This window comes from Chinchilla lanigera, unplaced genomic scaffold (assembly GCF_000276665.1).
Source record: "Chinchilla lanigera isolate Chin_1 unplaced genomic scaffold, ChiLan1.0 scaffold00049, whole genome shotgun sequence".
NCBI lineage: Eukaryota > Metazoa > Chordata > Mammalia > Rodentia > Chinchillidae > Chinchilla > Chinchilla lanigera.
In genome coordinates this window covers 11,943,779-11,959,309 of record NW_004955450.1, presented here as the reverse complement: position 1 = coordinate 11,959,309, position 15,531 = coordinate 11,943,779, and the positions used below count along the sequence as shown (strand labels likewise).

At 47.8% G+C, this 15,531-nt stretch overlaps 1 protein-coding gene across 1 annotated transcript in view; it reads right to left on the bottom strand.

Moving 5' to 3' along the window:
* The window catches only part of Ca12 (carbonic anhydrase XII), a gene marked incomplete at its 5' end in the record, with an annotated part of 47,824 nt that overhangs the window by 16,244 nt on the left and 16,049 nt on the right, over positions 1–15,531 (bottom strand). Inside the window, 1 exon segment of the mRNA XM_013518981.1 lies at positions 216–395. Coding sequence (XP_013374435.1) covers positions 216–395 — 180 coding nt within the window.

Sequence of the window (15,531 nt, the reverse complement as noted above, 5' to 3'; positions counted from 1 at the left end):
CCCACAATTCATTCTTACAAGGCAGCCAGTGGACCAAGGAGGTCCTCCCCAATCCTGGGACATGTGCTTCTTCTGAGATCTGCTGCTTTGGCTCAGAGTTGCCCCCTGCTTAGCCCCTTCTGGGTGCCTCAGGGGGGTCCCCGTGCCCGTCACATGGAAAAGGGCAGGCCAGGGAGCCAAGGGAAACCCACAATACCCTCAGGTCTCTCCCTCACCTGAATGGCCATTATTAGTCAGGTTCAGCAGTTCGCTGGAAGACACATTGTAACCTTGGAACTCGAGGGGTCCAAGGCTGGCGTTATACTGAAGGATGTCACCATGCAGGTCTATCGGAGACTGCAGCAGGCCCCCACAGGATGGGTACTTCTTGGACCAGTTCTTCTCCCCATTAGGGCCTGGACAGAGCGATTCAAGGCCAAGATTTAGTCCGTTTTCTACAAAGGTATCTCCTCCCCTTCTACTTCCGTACCTAGTACAATTATTCAGTATAATTTCTTTTCTCCTCTTAATTTTAGAGGCAAAATTTTCAAGACCCAAAGATCCCAGGGTACAGAATCAGGTCCCGAAAACCCCTCAGAACCACTTGCCATAAAAGCAATGTGAGGAGTGAAGGAGTCTGTCAGCCCTAGTGTCCTTAGCAGCTCAGGCCAGAGCATAGAGTCCCAAAGTGCTACTTTGCACACACACACAAGCTCCCCAGGTGAAGACAGGTGACTTTAGCAATTCATCACCTGCTCAGTGGGCACCTAGAATGATCCAGAAATTACTCTGGGTCTTGCGGCTGTCAGTTAAACACCACAAGGCCCCTGCTCACCCAAGCTGGCCTTCTAATGAATCTGCTAGGAATCTGTGTCCGCCTGGAAAACTGGAGTCTGACTGAATGTAGCTCCAGGGAGGTCTTCCAGGCTGGGGGATTTCCAGATATGATCTTCCTGACAGGAAGCCCTGGAGGCCCCTGACTCCATACACACATCTAGAGTGCCAAACCCAACCTGATAGGGACGCTTGAAAAAACGTCAATTACAGGCCTGGAATCACAGAGCTAAATGCAGGGTTTTCACTAGGGATAAGTGTGACAGTACTACAAACTAATTATTACAATGTGATTCGCCAAACACCCATGAAGAACAGATTTAAAAACAAAAATCCTCTAGGGCTCAAAGCTTCTTGCCAGCTACCAGAGAGCAGTCATTCCTCTGGAAATGAAAATAAACATCCCATGTTCAGATAAGCTATCCTGCTCCCACAGGGAAAAATCTTTAAAGAATGTAAATCTATCTTTAAAAGATTATCTCCCCTGGTAATTAAGCCACGGCTGAGGTTTCTCCTGAAAAGCAAATAATTGGCATGTTGTGGCTCCTTAGGATTGAACAGCGGTGTCCAATGGCCTGTGTCAGAGTTGGGACCAAGCTGTGCCGCCTGGGATCCATTCAGTAGGACAGGGCACAAGGTAGGGTTTTCAAGTAGAATAAAGGGGAGAGGACTCTTCTGGGGGCCCTCCCACAGACAATAGCACCGCTTCACGAGGTGGAGAGAGCCTCCCTTACGGACTGTTGACCCCTACACCTTGTTCTCTAAGTAGGAGAATTCACTTAGAGTGGATAGAATCAGAAATAATACTTGGGAAAAAATACACGGTATGCAGAGCTGGTCCCAGGCTGTTTTCCCAAGACTGGATACGCAAAAGCAAAACTCAACTCTAGGGGCAGCAGGGAGCACAAAGAAGCCACCGTAAGACATCACACTAGTCTCAGGGGTCAGCAAGGACACAATATAGGGTGCAGGAAAGACTAAGAATATTCAAGGCAGCAAAGTCGGTCTTGGCAAAAGCCTCCCAGGAAAGAGAAGCAGCTATATTGCCCTAGGAGAATTCAGAAAACAAGACTCCAGTGCCGGCTGGCCCACCACCTCCGTGAAAGACCTCGAGCAGGTTGAGTTCCCAGCAGGAGTTCCCACTGCCGGTGGCATCTATGGGACGCTTGAACACTGTATTGTGTTCCAGAAGTCCCTCCGGCTCTCCCGCTGTGAGAGACTGATTTATCAGTCTGTCAGGACTGAGGACCTTCACCCTCTGTGCCAGGCGAGTTTGAATGAGTTGAGAGAGTCGCTCATGCCAAGGCAGCTCCTGTCCTGTGATGAGAGGGCACAGGGCACTGGTGAGCCCCGGCTAGTTGGGGAGTGGACAGACATCTGCATCAGGAACCTGCCCCAGTCCTGGCCAGCGAGCTCCCTGGGCACCAGTCACAGGCTCTTAAGGCAGGAGGACGGAAAAGAGTAGCCTTTGTAGGCTTCCTTCAGCCTGCTCTTCTCCGCCATTTGTCATCACTGCCATTGCTGTCATTCATTTATTTCAATAGTTTTGATCCTCAGAATCCACAACTGTGTGATGTGGGCAAGACAGGAGTCGCCCCATTTTACAGATGAGAAATTGAAGTTAAGTGATTCGTCCAAAGCCAGACCTTGGCTTACTAACAGTTACCTTGCTTGGATCATGGAAGTTCTGTGTCTCTCTGTCTCCGTATTTGTCCAGAAGATTGTGTACATCTTTTTCCTCCCTCTCCTGTGCTCTCCTTGGAAGTGAGACTCTGTCTTACTTGCCAGTATTTCCTACGGTGCCTGGCGCGGAGCAGGCCCTCACATACGGCTGAGCTGAGTTCTCACACCCTGCTTCCCACTCGCTTTTTCTAAGCGCAGCAGGCACTCACTTTCACTCCCTCATATATTGTTTCCCTTCCAGAAAAGAGGAAGAAGATTGCTTGCTAAGATTCAGAATGGACCCCGCCAGCTTCCTAGCTCACCTGTGGGAGGATTGGTTCTGTTTGGGACCACTTGTTGAAACAGAGATCTGATTTCTGCTCCGGATCTGGGGGGTGGCCTGCCAAACATGTGACTTCGTAGAGTCCCGTGCCCTCTCACCCAGCATATGATGGCTCCTGTCCCCTTCTCGCACAGCTGGGGATATTGTCAGAGCAACCTCCTGTCTGTGTAGCTTGCAAGTGAGAGACGGAGGTGCCATGGAATAGATGCCAGGACAACCAATATCAAGGGCACAGTGGCAGCCTCTGTCCGGCACACGTGTGGCTTGTGGCCACAGTAGGTCCCGCCGTGTTGGCAGCTACACCACTGCAGTATTTCAACCAAGTTTCAGCTTTCACATGTGCCAAGGGCTTTGCTGCCAGGGGATCTCAGTGAGGAGCAATTCTTCTCCAAGCACCACTGACTTCTAGCTACTCTAAACCCTGGCTTTGCTTTCTTTGGGTTTTGACTTTACCTCTTCATGCGGTTGGCTTCTTTCCAGGATCGTGACAAAGGAGATCATGTGTATCTCACAGTTTGTTTTCCCACATAAAATCAAGGCATTATTTCTTTCCAGTTCATGAATTTTCCTGCTCTAGGCAAAAAGCAGCAAATAGATTTCCTGTTTTGAAATGTAATAAGGGATTGACATGGCACAGTTCAAAATGTCTCGTGATTTCTTTCTTTTTTTTTTTTTGTCTTTTTGAGACAAGGTCTCGCTGTGTGTTCAGGCTGGTCTTGAGCTCACTTTGTAGCCTAGGCTGGCCTTGAACTTGCAACAATCCTCCTGCCTCAGCCTCCTGAGTGCTGGGATGACAGGCGTGCACCACTATGCCTGGCCTTCTTGTGATTTCTATGAATTATAAGGCTCTGGGGCTTAGGGCTTGTATTATCCAAAGACTAGCATTTGATTTTTAAATTTCAAACATAGAGAGGAATGAAGTGAACCCCACATCATCCAGCTTGGACAATTTATAAGTCACATCCAGGTCTGCTTCCATTTTCACCATCTACCTGGATAACTCTGAAACGAATCCAGTTAGAATTCATCTGTACACATTTCGGTATGTATCTCTAAAGCACGACTAGATACAAAACCACAATATCGATACCTTCATATTATCGAACCCACCCACTCGGCATTCGCATTTTTCCAAATAGGTCATAATTTTTTAATGCTGTACTTGTAGAATTCAGGATTCAACAAGGTTCACACATTGCAAGGAGTCAATGTGTCAGGTCCCCAATCACAGTTGGTTAGTGCAGCGCCTCTTCAGATTGTAACTGGATCCATGCCCCCAGCACTGAGAATCTCAGAGCCGGGCCAGCCTGGTCCATCCTTTGGCCTCAGTTGGTCATGGAGTCCAGGCTTATATCACCACCACCCGCTCCAGCCTGGGCGAGGCCTCACAACGTTCCTGCAGGTGACGCAGCCTCAGCCTTTCTCAGCTGCCAAGCTTGCTCCTGCTGTAACCAGCTCGGTCTGGTGGTGGCCCTGCTCTGGCACTGCCCGTGGAGACACTCCCTTGCTCTCCAGCACATCTGCCCTTCCTCAACAAGACAAAGCAGAACATAGCTCTTTTTCCGGGCCTCACAGTGCCCCAAACTGCCAAGGACTTTCAAGGCCTTTACACACCTCCTGCCCATGCCCTGGCCCGGTCAGCTTCCCCAGCCTCAGAACAGGCCACCCCGACAACCTTCACAAATGTTCTCACGTTAAAAATCTCCTTGCAATGCTGTCCTTTCTTCCCTCCCAAACGCATCCTCCCAGTGCCTTCTCCTGCAGGCTGAACTTCATGGCCAGCCTACCCAGGGTGCCCCCAGGAGCACAGTGACTCGGTTCATCACTTGCCTGACTCAGCCCTGACTACAATCTCCCAAAGAGCACAAAAGCCCATTCCAGATTAGAGATCTGTCCACAAGCACACAGGAGGCAGAGAGCGTAGCCTGCGAAGACAATGAGGGTGGGGCAGATCCGGCAGGCAGAGCTCAAAATTAATCCTGGGCTGAAGGAGGAGGCACCACTGAACGTTTGCTGACTGCTGCCTGTGCCTTCCTGGAAATGAAATCCCATATAGTTTAAAAATCAAAAACTAACCACTCTGAAATCCTGGAACTCAGCAGGCTGCAAGGAGATCAGAGAGAGGAGTCAGCTATGGGAAGAGAAGCAGTCCAAAAACCTCTCATTCTGAGGCGTACGCGGTATATGAGCGAGCCCGAAACAGTTAACGTGCATTGTAAAAATGCACAAACACCCAGGGATTTTCTTAATATGCTTTGTCTTGTTTTAAAATTCAATCACAGAAAATTTCGGAACAGGTATAAAAGCAAAATGTAATACAATGGCGCCGTGTATTCATCTTTTCATGTCTAGTCTAGTTTCAGCCCTAATCCCTCTCCATCCATTTCCTCTCCTCGGGATTATTTAGTAGAAAATCTACGGATGCTTACGTAGCATGAAAGATCAAGACTCTTTGAAAAGCATAAGTTCACATCCGAAACTGTTCATTCCTTAATGTCCTCAGATATTTTGTCAAATTTCCCTCATTGCCTCCTAAGTCAATTCGAACAGTTTGTTTGAATGAATGTCCAAATCAGGTCCCTGTATGTGACTAGCTGATATGCCCTTAAAGTTTTTTTATTGGAAGTTTCCCCACCCATCTATCTCTGACGTGGATGCCTTAAATCTGTACATATATGTACACAGACTCATTCTTGCCTCTGGCAAATAATTTTATGCAAGTAAATGAAGGAAAATTTGATTTGTTATAACCTGTTTGCAGACAAGGTACAGGGGTAAGTAAAAATTTTATGGGTTAAGTAATTGCTTATATTTATACAACTAGTGCATATACTTTATAGTATATATTTTAATAATAAAACCAGATAGAGCTTTCAAAACAAGTATGTAATTAACCAGCACAATTTGATTACTGTTTCTCACTGCATTCTGCGTAGTCACGATTAATAAAAAATTTAATGAAAATAAATATTGTTTGTGACTTGGACAGGATCTGACAGAATTTGGATCAACAATAACATCAAAAATGTACATTATTGTCATCCAACTGAGGTTGGCCTCTGGGGCCTTTTTAGGTTGGTGCCTCAGACCTGCCTGCGGCACCCTGGAATTTCTTGGTAGTCACGCCATCTTAGGTAGAAGCCCTTGGTATCTGTGTGAGTGCTTTATGTCAGGCAACTGTTTGAGAAATGGGCACCAGTGCATGCCCTTTTGGGCTGGCAACCAAAACAGTCAGATCAGAACTTGCCCCAGAGGATAAAATGTGGTGGTAAGGTTGACACATTCTAGATGTCAGCACCTCCTTCCCAACCAGTAATCAAAACTTCAGTACAATAAAAACTTTCGGTTAGTCCCTCAAAAGCAGTGAGTTTGTTTTGTATGGAGATCTGACCATAGTAAAATTGTACCTTGTCCTGGCAGATATATGGGTGTTTACATGAAAGCGATCCAAGGTTGCGTACCAAGTTTGAATGCACAGTTCATAAAATAGATTATATTTGCAATAAAAACTGAGTATCCACATGTTGAGTAATAGAGAAAAATCTCTATAAATATGCTCTTTGGGATGCCATTTGATTTTGAAGTTCATCAATTTCTTCAACAAATGTGCCTAGCATGTGTCAGGTACCTGGTGCCATGTGAATACAGTGGAGCACAAAACTGACCTAGTCTCTGTTTTACGGAGCTTATATCGTAGGGGAAGAGACTGATAATTACAAACAAGCCAGGGCCTGGGGATTTAGCTCAGCGGCACAGCACCTGCCTGGCAAGCACAAGGTTGTGAGTTTGGTTCCTGGTACAGGAAAAAAAAAAAAAATTACAAACAAGCCAATAAGTAAACCAATACACAAATAACTGCAGTCTGTAAAGACAGAGAAAAACAGAGTGGCCACTGTTAGGTGGGTAGTAAGGGCAGGCTTCCTGGAGGAGGCCCCGTCAAAGTTGGGGCCTAAAAGATGGAATAAAACAACCACAAGCAAAGCCTGAGGAACAGCTCTCCAGACGCCGCAGCCAGGGAGCTCTGAGGCCTTGCTCTGGTGGACGGCTGGTGTGTTTTAGGTGCGTGTGAGGCCGTTGCAAGAACCTGGGACCCAGCTGGCTTCCCTTGCCGTTGCTGGGCTGTCCTCCACAACAAGGCTAGCCAGGACTCCTGTGGCACCTGCTCAGGTATATTCCTCCACCTGTTGGAAAGTATTGCTTTCAGAGGCTGGTACCCTCCTCTCTGCAGAGCTCATCTGTCAATCCTGTCCTGTGGCTGGAACCGCAGACAGCCCAGCTAAGCCACAGGACCCCACTCAGAGGGGAAGGCAGCCTTCAGGTCCCCTCTAAATCCACCTCAGAACCACACAGCCTCAGGATGTGGTTTGGATATAGAAGCCGCATTTTAAAAGTACACTGAAAATACATGTGTAGCTCCTGCAGTTCATTTCTGAAATTGTTTTAAAAAATACATGGCTTCTCATAAAAATCCAGTGGGTTCAGCATATCAGGGGGATGGCATTCCCAAAGTGTTCACCTTGGCTAGATTCAGGTCCTCCGGGATTCGGGTCCTGCTGGACTCTGCCTGTCTTCCTCCCCAGGAAGTAGAGGCAGAACCGTGAAGCCCGAGAGCCTGCCCAGATGGCAAGGAGGCCCAGGAGTGGAGGTTAATAATTGATAGGTGAGGTCTTATGGTCATATTATTTACAAACAGAGGTCAAGGTATCACTCTGGCACCAGAGCTTTTCGTCTGTTAATGTTACAAGTGCATCGGGCCTGGGCCCCTGCAAGAAGCCAGGGCATGAGCTAGGGTTACTCATTACCGAGAAAGCTTGAAGCTGGACTGCCATAGCAGGCCTCTCCTCCGCTTCCTTGCATTTGACATGACAGATCCATTAAAATGGATGCGTTTTCTAAAGATCCTTTATATCAAGGTGTTCTCCATGATTTCGGTTGTTTGCGCCGTCATTTCTGGCTCGGCCACAGCGATGGGGGCCAGTGGTGCCGGCAGAGGTGAGAAGGGGTGGGCGGCGCTGAGGCCTGCTCTGCCTCTAGGAAGCTCTACCCCTCCACCCTCCTGTCTTCCTCCCGGGAAGCCCCTCCAGCATGGCTGGGGCAGGGGCAGGTACCCCACAGGCAGGGGCACCCTGGCCTCAAGGCTTTTCTGGAAGGGAAGTTTTTATAGGGAGAGGGTGGGTTTCCAGGCTGCCAGAGGTAAAGGGGTGACAATCAGTTTGCCTTTGCTGCCTCACCTCCGCCATCCTCTTAGGTCCTCAAGACCTGCTGCCCTGTAGGCTGTTCATGACGGACAAGCCCCGCCCACTCCTGGCCTGCTCTCTGCCGGCTCCCACCGGTCCCTTTCATTCCAGCGAACAGAACCGCGTGCATTCTGCAGAGCACCAAGTCACTCCCCAAAGGGCTTCCTCCTCCCTCCTCTGTGCTCCCGGAGCCCTTGGCAGCCCCTCCCCACAGCAGCACCTGTATTTACCGTCATAATACTTCGCCTTTCTGCCTCAGCAGCCCAGTGGTTCTCAGAGTGTGGTCCTCAGCAAAGCGTCACAGTTATCATCCTGGAGCCCATGAGCAATGCAGCTTCTCAGGGCCCAGCCCAGACCCGCTGAACCGGATTCTGGGAACATGCCCGGCATCTGTCTTTGAACACAGCTGCTTCTGGCCCTCTGTGCCAGCTCCCAGCTAAAGACTGAGAAGTGCCGTGCCTGACGGGCAACTTGTTCTGTTCACTCCGTGTGTGTGACCCCTGCTCAGAGGCTGACGCGCTGAAGTGCTCAACAGATGCTTCTTGAACTAAGCAACAACAGCAACAGCTACTAACAAGTTAAGCAAGTTGCTGATGTGGTAACAGCCTTGGCTTTGTGGAGGACCGCCTGAAAGAGGAGCAACGGTCTCCGCTTTGGCTGAGCCTGAGCCTATTTCCATGTACTGATACGTACAGAGCTGGCTGGGACCCTTTCCTTATCCTGTCAGTTGGTTTTAAGCAATGCACATCAGTCTGGCCAAGGTGCTGATGGTGGTCTTTGGAGACGGCAGGCAGTGTTTCCCCGGGGCCCTTGTTTTTCCCCCAGTTGGGTTGGACCAGGCGGGATGTGTGAGCCAGTGCTCCACGCTGTCGGCTGGGATGGATCCTTGGGACAGAGGCTATGACTTCCTGGGCCTCCAAACATTACACATCAGCGTTGAAGTACTGATCCCAAAACATTAGATATTATCTCAGTTATGTTATGCAGATTACTCTTTCTGCAGAGCCTTCTCTCTGCATTTGCAGAGGTGATTTCAGGGCTCCTACCCAGCCCAGCTCAAGGCACTCACCTACTTCCTGCCATTCTCACACTCACTCATCCTCAAGCCACTCCCTTCTTCATAAATGAATAAAACCCTGGTTAGACCTTGGGTCGAAGCCTTTGTGCTAGATGGCCATCATCATAGCTGGACTTAGGACCCCTTGGCTCCCCATAACTACAAATATGCCTTAGTGTCTTTATTCTCACCATGGGTTGCACTGGAAGTAGTAGATTGGAATTAACCTGCTAGAATTCCAATAATTTCTCATGGGATTACAAATACAAACTTCCTGGGCCCTGACAAGGACACGGAAGGGTCATTCCCTATAAAGCTTATTCCTGTCAATTTGTTTTGTCTCATCAACAAAGGAACTGTTCTCCAGGGGAAAATGCCGAGTCGATAGCAGAGCTCTGCGGCCAGCAGCCCAGCCTGACATCCTGCTCTCTCTTACAAACAGTGTTAAAAATAGGGCACTCCCAATTCAGGCAAGGACCGATAGCCTCTCTGAACAGAAAGGATTGAAGAGACCCTCTATTTAATACATGGTTCCATGTGTGATATAGTTTAAATATTCCATGGGCTCTCTTGTACGAGAAACCCAAAGTATAAATAAAGAGCAAAATAAAAGACAGCTAAAAGCTGGGGATATAGCTCAGCGGCACAGCGCCTGCCTGGCAAGTGTGAGGTTGTGAGTTCGATTTCCAGTACAAAAAAAAAAAAAAAACAGCTAATAGGAAAGAGGGAGCTAGATCATTGGGACCAAGAGATGGAGGGGACGGGGGAAGGGGATTAAAGAATTAAGATGTGTTATGTACATGTACCAGTTCTCCATGATGAATATAATCATATGAACTGCAAACATGTACAAATAAAGTGTCCCCCAAAATATTTGTTTGGGGTAATTTTATTGACTGCTAGGAACATGACTTCCTTTTCTAACCTGATTTTCTTTTTTTTTTAATTTTAAAGAGAGTAGTAAAAGAAAAAAAAAGAACAATAGCAGCATACCAACATCGCAAACATAAACAAAACAAAGCAAGAGCATTAAAAGTGATACAGGGTTTCAGAACAAAATGATAGGAATTAACAGTGGTTGTTATATTACATATTGTTATCTTCAACTACGTTGTTCAGATTACCAGAGGCAAGAATGGAAGACTGTTCAAACCATTAAAGAGAATTTAAAAATATTATTAGATAAAATATTAGAGATAATACAGAGTACTAGACAAGATGGTAGGAATTCAACAATGGTTATTCCATTGCATATTGTGGTCTTCAAATCAGTTGCTCAGAGTACCAGATATAAGCATGCAAAATTATCTGACCCAGTTTTCATGACTTGGATCATTTCTTTGACCCTTTTATAAAAAGTTGTGGCAAAATATGTGTAAGATAACTTTGGATTATCTCCACCATGCATTGCTGGTAGAACTACAAAATAGTTTGAGAGTTCCTCAAAAAGTTAAACATAGAATGAGCATGCGCTATAGCAAGTCTATCCCCAGGCGTATACCCAAAAGAATGAAAAGCAAGGACTCGCTATTCTGTAGACTAATTTTCCTAGCAGCAGCATTATCCACATTAACCAGAAGGTGGAAATAGCCCATGTCCACTGACAATGAATGGATAAGCAAAATCAGGGGTCAATAACAACGGACAACTCGGCCATCAAAAGGAATTTTTTAAAAAATGCACAACTTCTTTTCTAAATATCTAACTCACTGTGCTTGAGCAGAGCCAGTCTAGGTCTCTATATTTTTGCAAATGACCATACAGCGGATGATGGGTGAACACTGAGAGGATGAGGAAAGCGCACTGCCAGGTCTAGACTAGAACAGTGGTTGCCACGCTCGAGGGTGCCTCGGAGTCCTTTTGGGGCTTACTCAGATCCCGACTGCTCGGCTCTCCCGTCGGACTCTGTGGCTGAGTCCCTTGAGGAGTCTATAAGGCGGGTATTTCAGATCTGGACGCCACGGCTGAGACCACCGGTCTAGAGCAACACTTCTGCACCGCGGCTGCGTGCTGCACTCTCTGGGGCTCCTGACCTGGCCCTGGACGCAGCCCCTCAGACAGGGCTTCACTGGCTGTGAGTGGGGAGGCTGTAGAAAGCTTGCCAGGAGATCCTGAGGTGTAGCTGAAGCTGAGGAAAGATGGAAAGCCCTCATCTGATTGATGGTCTTGGGGTGACAGCCAGGGCCAGGTTGCTACTCACTTTTCGGCTAAAACACAGACTATTTCATCAGTACAGTCTCAATGGTGTGCAGCCACTGGCACAGCCTGGGTCCAGAACATTTCAACACCTCCAAAGGAATGGCAAAACCAGGAAGTAGTCACTCCTCATTCTCTCTCTTTGAAGCCCACCCCCCTCCCCCGGCAATCACCGTCTACTTTCCCTCTCTCGGAGTTGCCTATTCTGAACATCTCATGTAAACAGTTACAATATGTGCTCTTGAGTTGGCTTCTTTCACCTGGCACCAGGTTTTCAAGGTTCATCCACGCTAAACAATGTGTCTATACTTCATTCCTCTTTAGGGCTGAATAATATGCCATTCTGTGGATGTACAATCTGTTGATCCATTCACAGACTTGCATTTTCCTGTAACTTACACATGTGCCTCTGGTTACACTGCTATCCATCCTCTGGTATAAAATGAAATAAAACTCTGGTGTCTCTCCTACTGGGTTTTAGAAAATAAGCTGTGGATGGAGCTGAGAAGCAGCTGGTAGGAAAAGAAGATGAGAACAGACAGCCTGGAAGAGAAAGGGCTTGGGGCCTTCCCAGCTGATACTTGTAACAGGTTTTTCAGGAGAAAGGGAAAACTTCAAGTAATTCTGATCTTAGAGGCCTACTCCACACAAGGTGGTTTGTGTCTGGGTGTCCCCCTAAAGCCTCATGCGGTCATGGGGCGGGCTTCTAGAGTTTATGACTGATTCATGGTGCAATGCTGGGATTATGGGTGTAAGTGCTGCACCCGGCCTGGGGCGGGTAGTTTGCATACAGTGTAAGGGAGGGAAAGAGCCTGCTTGCTGCCACTTCTCCCCTTTTGCTCTTGTTGCTCTTGCTGTCTTCCACCACCGTGAACTGTTGCCCTCTGCCGTGTCCCACTCTGCCTTGCAGCCAGCTGAGTATGGACTGAAACCTCCACAAACTATGAGCTAAATAAACCTTTCCTTCCTTCACTTTGGGCGTCGGGTATTTTGTTTCAGCAATGAGAGAAAAGTAACCAAGACACGCCTATTGGACACTCACATGGCATAACTCATAGGTTCCTGAGATCAGACACGGCTGGAAAGGGAAGGAGATGAGCAAACAAATAATTTTTTAAAAATAATAACCAGCCGGGTGTGGTGGCACACACCTGTAATCTCAGCCCTCGGAAGGCTGAGGCAGGAGAATTGCAGCAAGTTCAAGGCCAGCCTGAACTGCATATTGAGACCCTGTCTCAAAAAACCAACACAACCAAAACAAAAACACAAACTCAGTATCTTTGCCTTCCCATCCTTGCTCGCAAACCTCTTCCACCTGCCCAGTCACAGCCACTCTGTCCTCTCCTCCTTCAGCCTCAGCTTCCATACCCTGAGGCACTGAGACTGGAACAGTTTTAGCCTTTTTAAAAAAGTGCCTAAACCGAGCGTGGTGGCACACGCCTGTAATCCCAACACTCCGGAGGCTGAGGCAGGAGGATCCTTGCAAGTTCGAGGCCAGCCTGGGCTCCAAAGTGAGCTCAAGGTCAGCCTGAACTGCATAGCGAGACCCTGTCTCAAAAAGAGAAATCAATCAATCAATCAATCAATCAATCAATAAAAAATAAAAAGATGCCCTTGGAAAAATTTTATTTTGAAAAATATAAATGTATGGAAAATTTATCAGAACAGCACAGTGACTTCTCATGTACTCTTTAGCAAATCACCAATAAACACTTAGCTACAGAATTTTCTGTCTCTATTATTATTTCTAAACAATTTGAGAGAAAGTTACAAACAAGATGCCCTGTCATATTTAAATACTTTAATACGTATCTCCTGAGGACAAGGACATTTTCTTACATAACTGCAATATAATGATCAAAGTCAGAAACTTTAACAAGTAACATAATAATGTCATACACAACTGATATTCAAATTTCTATGCCAGTCTCAAGTTTCCCCCATAGGTTATCTGTTATTTATAAAGGGGGAAATGGCAATGTCACAATGAAGAAAGCGATCAGATGCCACCTTAGCCACGTGATCAAAATTATCAGTCATGGGGGAAGTGACAGCGTGTGGCTCCTCTTGGGAGGCACGCTGTGAACGCCGCCTTACTTCTGCGGTATTCATGCCAAAACAGCCTGATTCTCATCATGGGAAACCGCAGAGCAACCTGATCCGAGGGACCCTCTACAAGATCCGTACACCACGTGCTTATCAGGTTTGCATGCTTCTGAAATGTCAAGGGCACAAAGGTCTAAAGAGCCACCACAAACAAATACAGTCAGCTACCTGGGTTGAACCCTGGATCAGAAAACATTCTCTTAAGGGCAGTGTGAAGTTTTCTCTGAACTTGGCTTCCCTCTCTCCCCTCTGGCACAGCTCCTGTTTGAGACCCATAACTCCGTATCTGTAACCCTCCTTGGTCCTGTGTCTCAGGCTGCCCCTCCACCCCTCTGCGCTCCACCTCAGCACACACCAGATCCTGGCATTTCTTTGCCTACAATTCTTGAGTGGCTTCTCCAGCCTTTAGGATGAATCTCAAGCTCTGTAATGCAGCACACACAACCCTCACAATCCTACCCACCTCTCCGGGCTTTGCTTTCCCCATTACCACCTGTCAAAAACTGGAGGGTCGAAGGTTTTATTCTGCTTGCAAGCTAACGAATAAATCCACCACCGTTTCACAGGCACTGGCAGAAGACGCGAGACTCCTGGGTCAGAGACAAAGGAGAGCTCAACACTCACACGGGAGCTACAGCAAGATGAGGCTCATTTTCCAGGCTCAGTCGCCTGGGAGGTCTGCACCTGACAACTGTCCAGCATGATGGCTGAGGGACAAGAAGCTTAGGAAACCTGTTTTTTAAAGGGGCACTTAGAAAACCTGCCCAACATGTGCACCTGGAGAATACACTGTCTTTATTATACTGGCAATAACCAAATCTACTCTGTCTTGAGGGAACATTATCTCTATCTTCCAAGACTCCTTGCTTGTAAATTCATTGAAAACAAAGTCTAGGAGGACAGCTGTCAGCCCCTCTGCTCACAGGCATGCTGAAACATGAAAGAGTGGGTCCGGGGAGAGAAAGATTGTGGAGAACCGTTTCCCAGCACCAGCCCTCAAACACCAGCCGCTACTCTTCCGATTCTGTTGCTGTACCGTGTGCTCTTGCCTGGTTTGGGGATTCTGTTCCCTGCAGCGGGAAGCTGTCCTCAGCCCTAAAACACACGCTATTCTTGCACAACACACACACAATGCACACACTCTCCTTGTCTGGCTAACCCCAGCCTTTCGAGAATTAGAGCCTCAGGCAGGCCTTTGCTGGCAGCCACCTTGGCCCCCACACCGAGATTATTTGTCCCCCTATGCTCCACAACACCAGGGTACTTTCTCATAGCACTTGCTTTGCACCATCTTAATACCTGTTTACATGTCTGCCTCCTCCTCAATCCCACTGAAGACAAAGTTCTGCCTCTGATCCCCTGTGACAGACCCACTAAAGGGATCATTAAGCACTTGTGGAAAGAACAAATCTATCAGTGAGTAGACTATTGCATAAAGCTGCGAATAGTTTCTTCCTTGGCTTGAGGAGGCTGTGAAAATAATGAGGCTGGGAGGCTTGCATGGGGCTTGCTGGTGAGGGTTCCTAGGCATAGCCACATCCCAGGGAGGCTGCCCTGTATGTGGAGGGAGTCTCTGAGAACCCTTCTTCATTACACGGACTGGAGGTGGGCAGCTCCCCAGCCCCCCAGGGGAAGGCTAGCCCCAGCCACAGAGTCCCAGCGCTGGTGCTTCCAGCCGAGATGCCTGGTGCGCTAATGATCCAGCGACACAAGTCAGATCTATCTTTAGCAGATCTATGCCCTGCAGAGAACACCGTCTTCTTAACTATGAATTTAAACTGACTGAGACTGGATTATTGTGGCCTCACCTACGATGTTATTTTAGACTAAGCCAAGTGGTTTTCAACCGGGGCAATTTTGCCCCTCAAGGGACATTTGGCAATGGCTGGAGGCATTTTGGGCAGCACAACCAGGGGATGCTGTTGGCATCTAGCAGTGGAGGCCAGGAATGCTTGAAACACGCCTCGGTGCACAGGACACCCCACAACAAGAAATCTCACGTTCCAAAAGGCCGCAGGTCAAAGGTCCAGAGGCCCGGTGGGGCCCACTGGCCATGCGCAAGAACCAGCTAACGCTGACAGAGCAGGTTTCCTTGGAGGAACGGGACGCTCTCACTG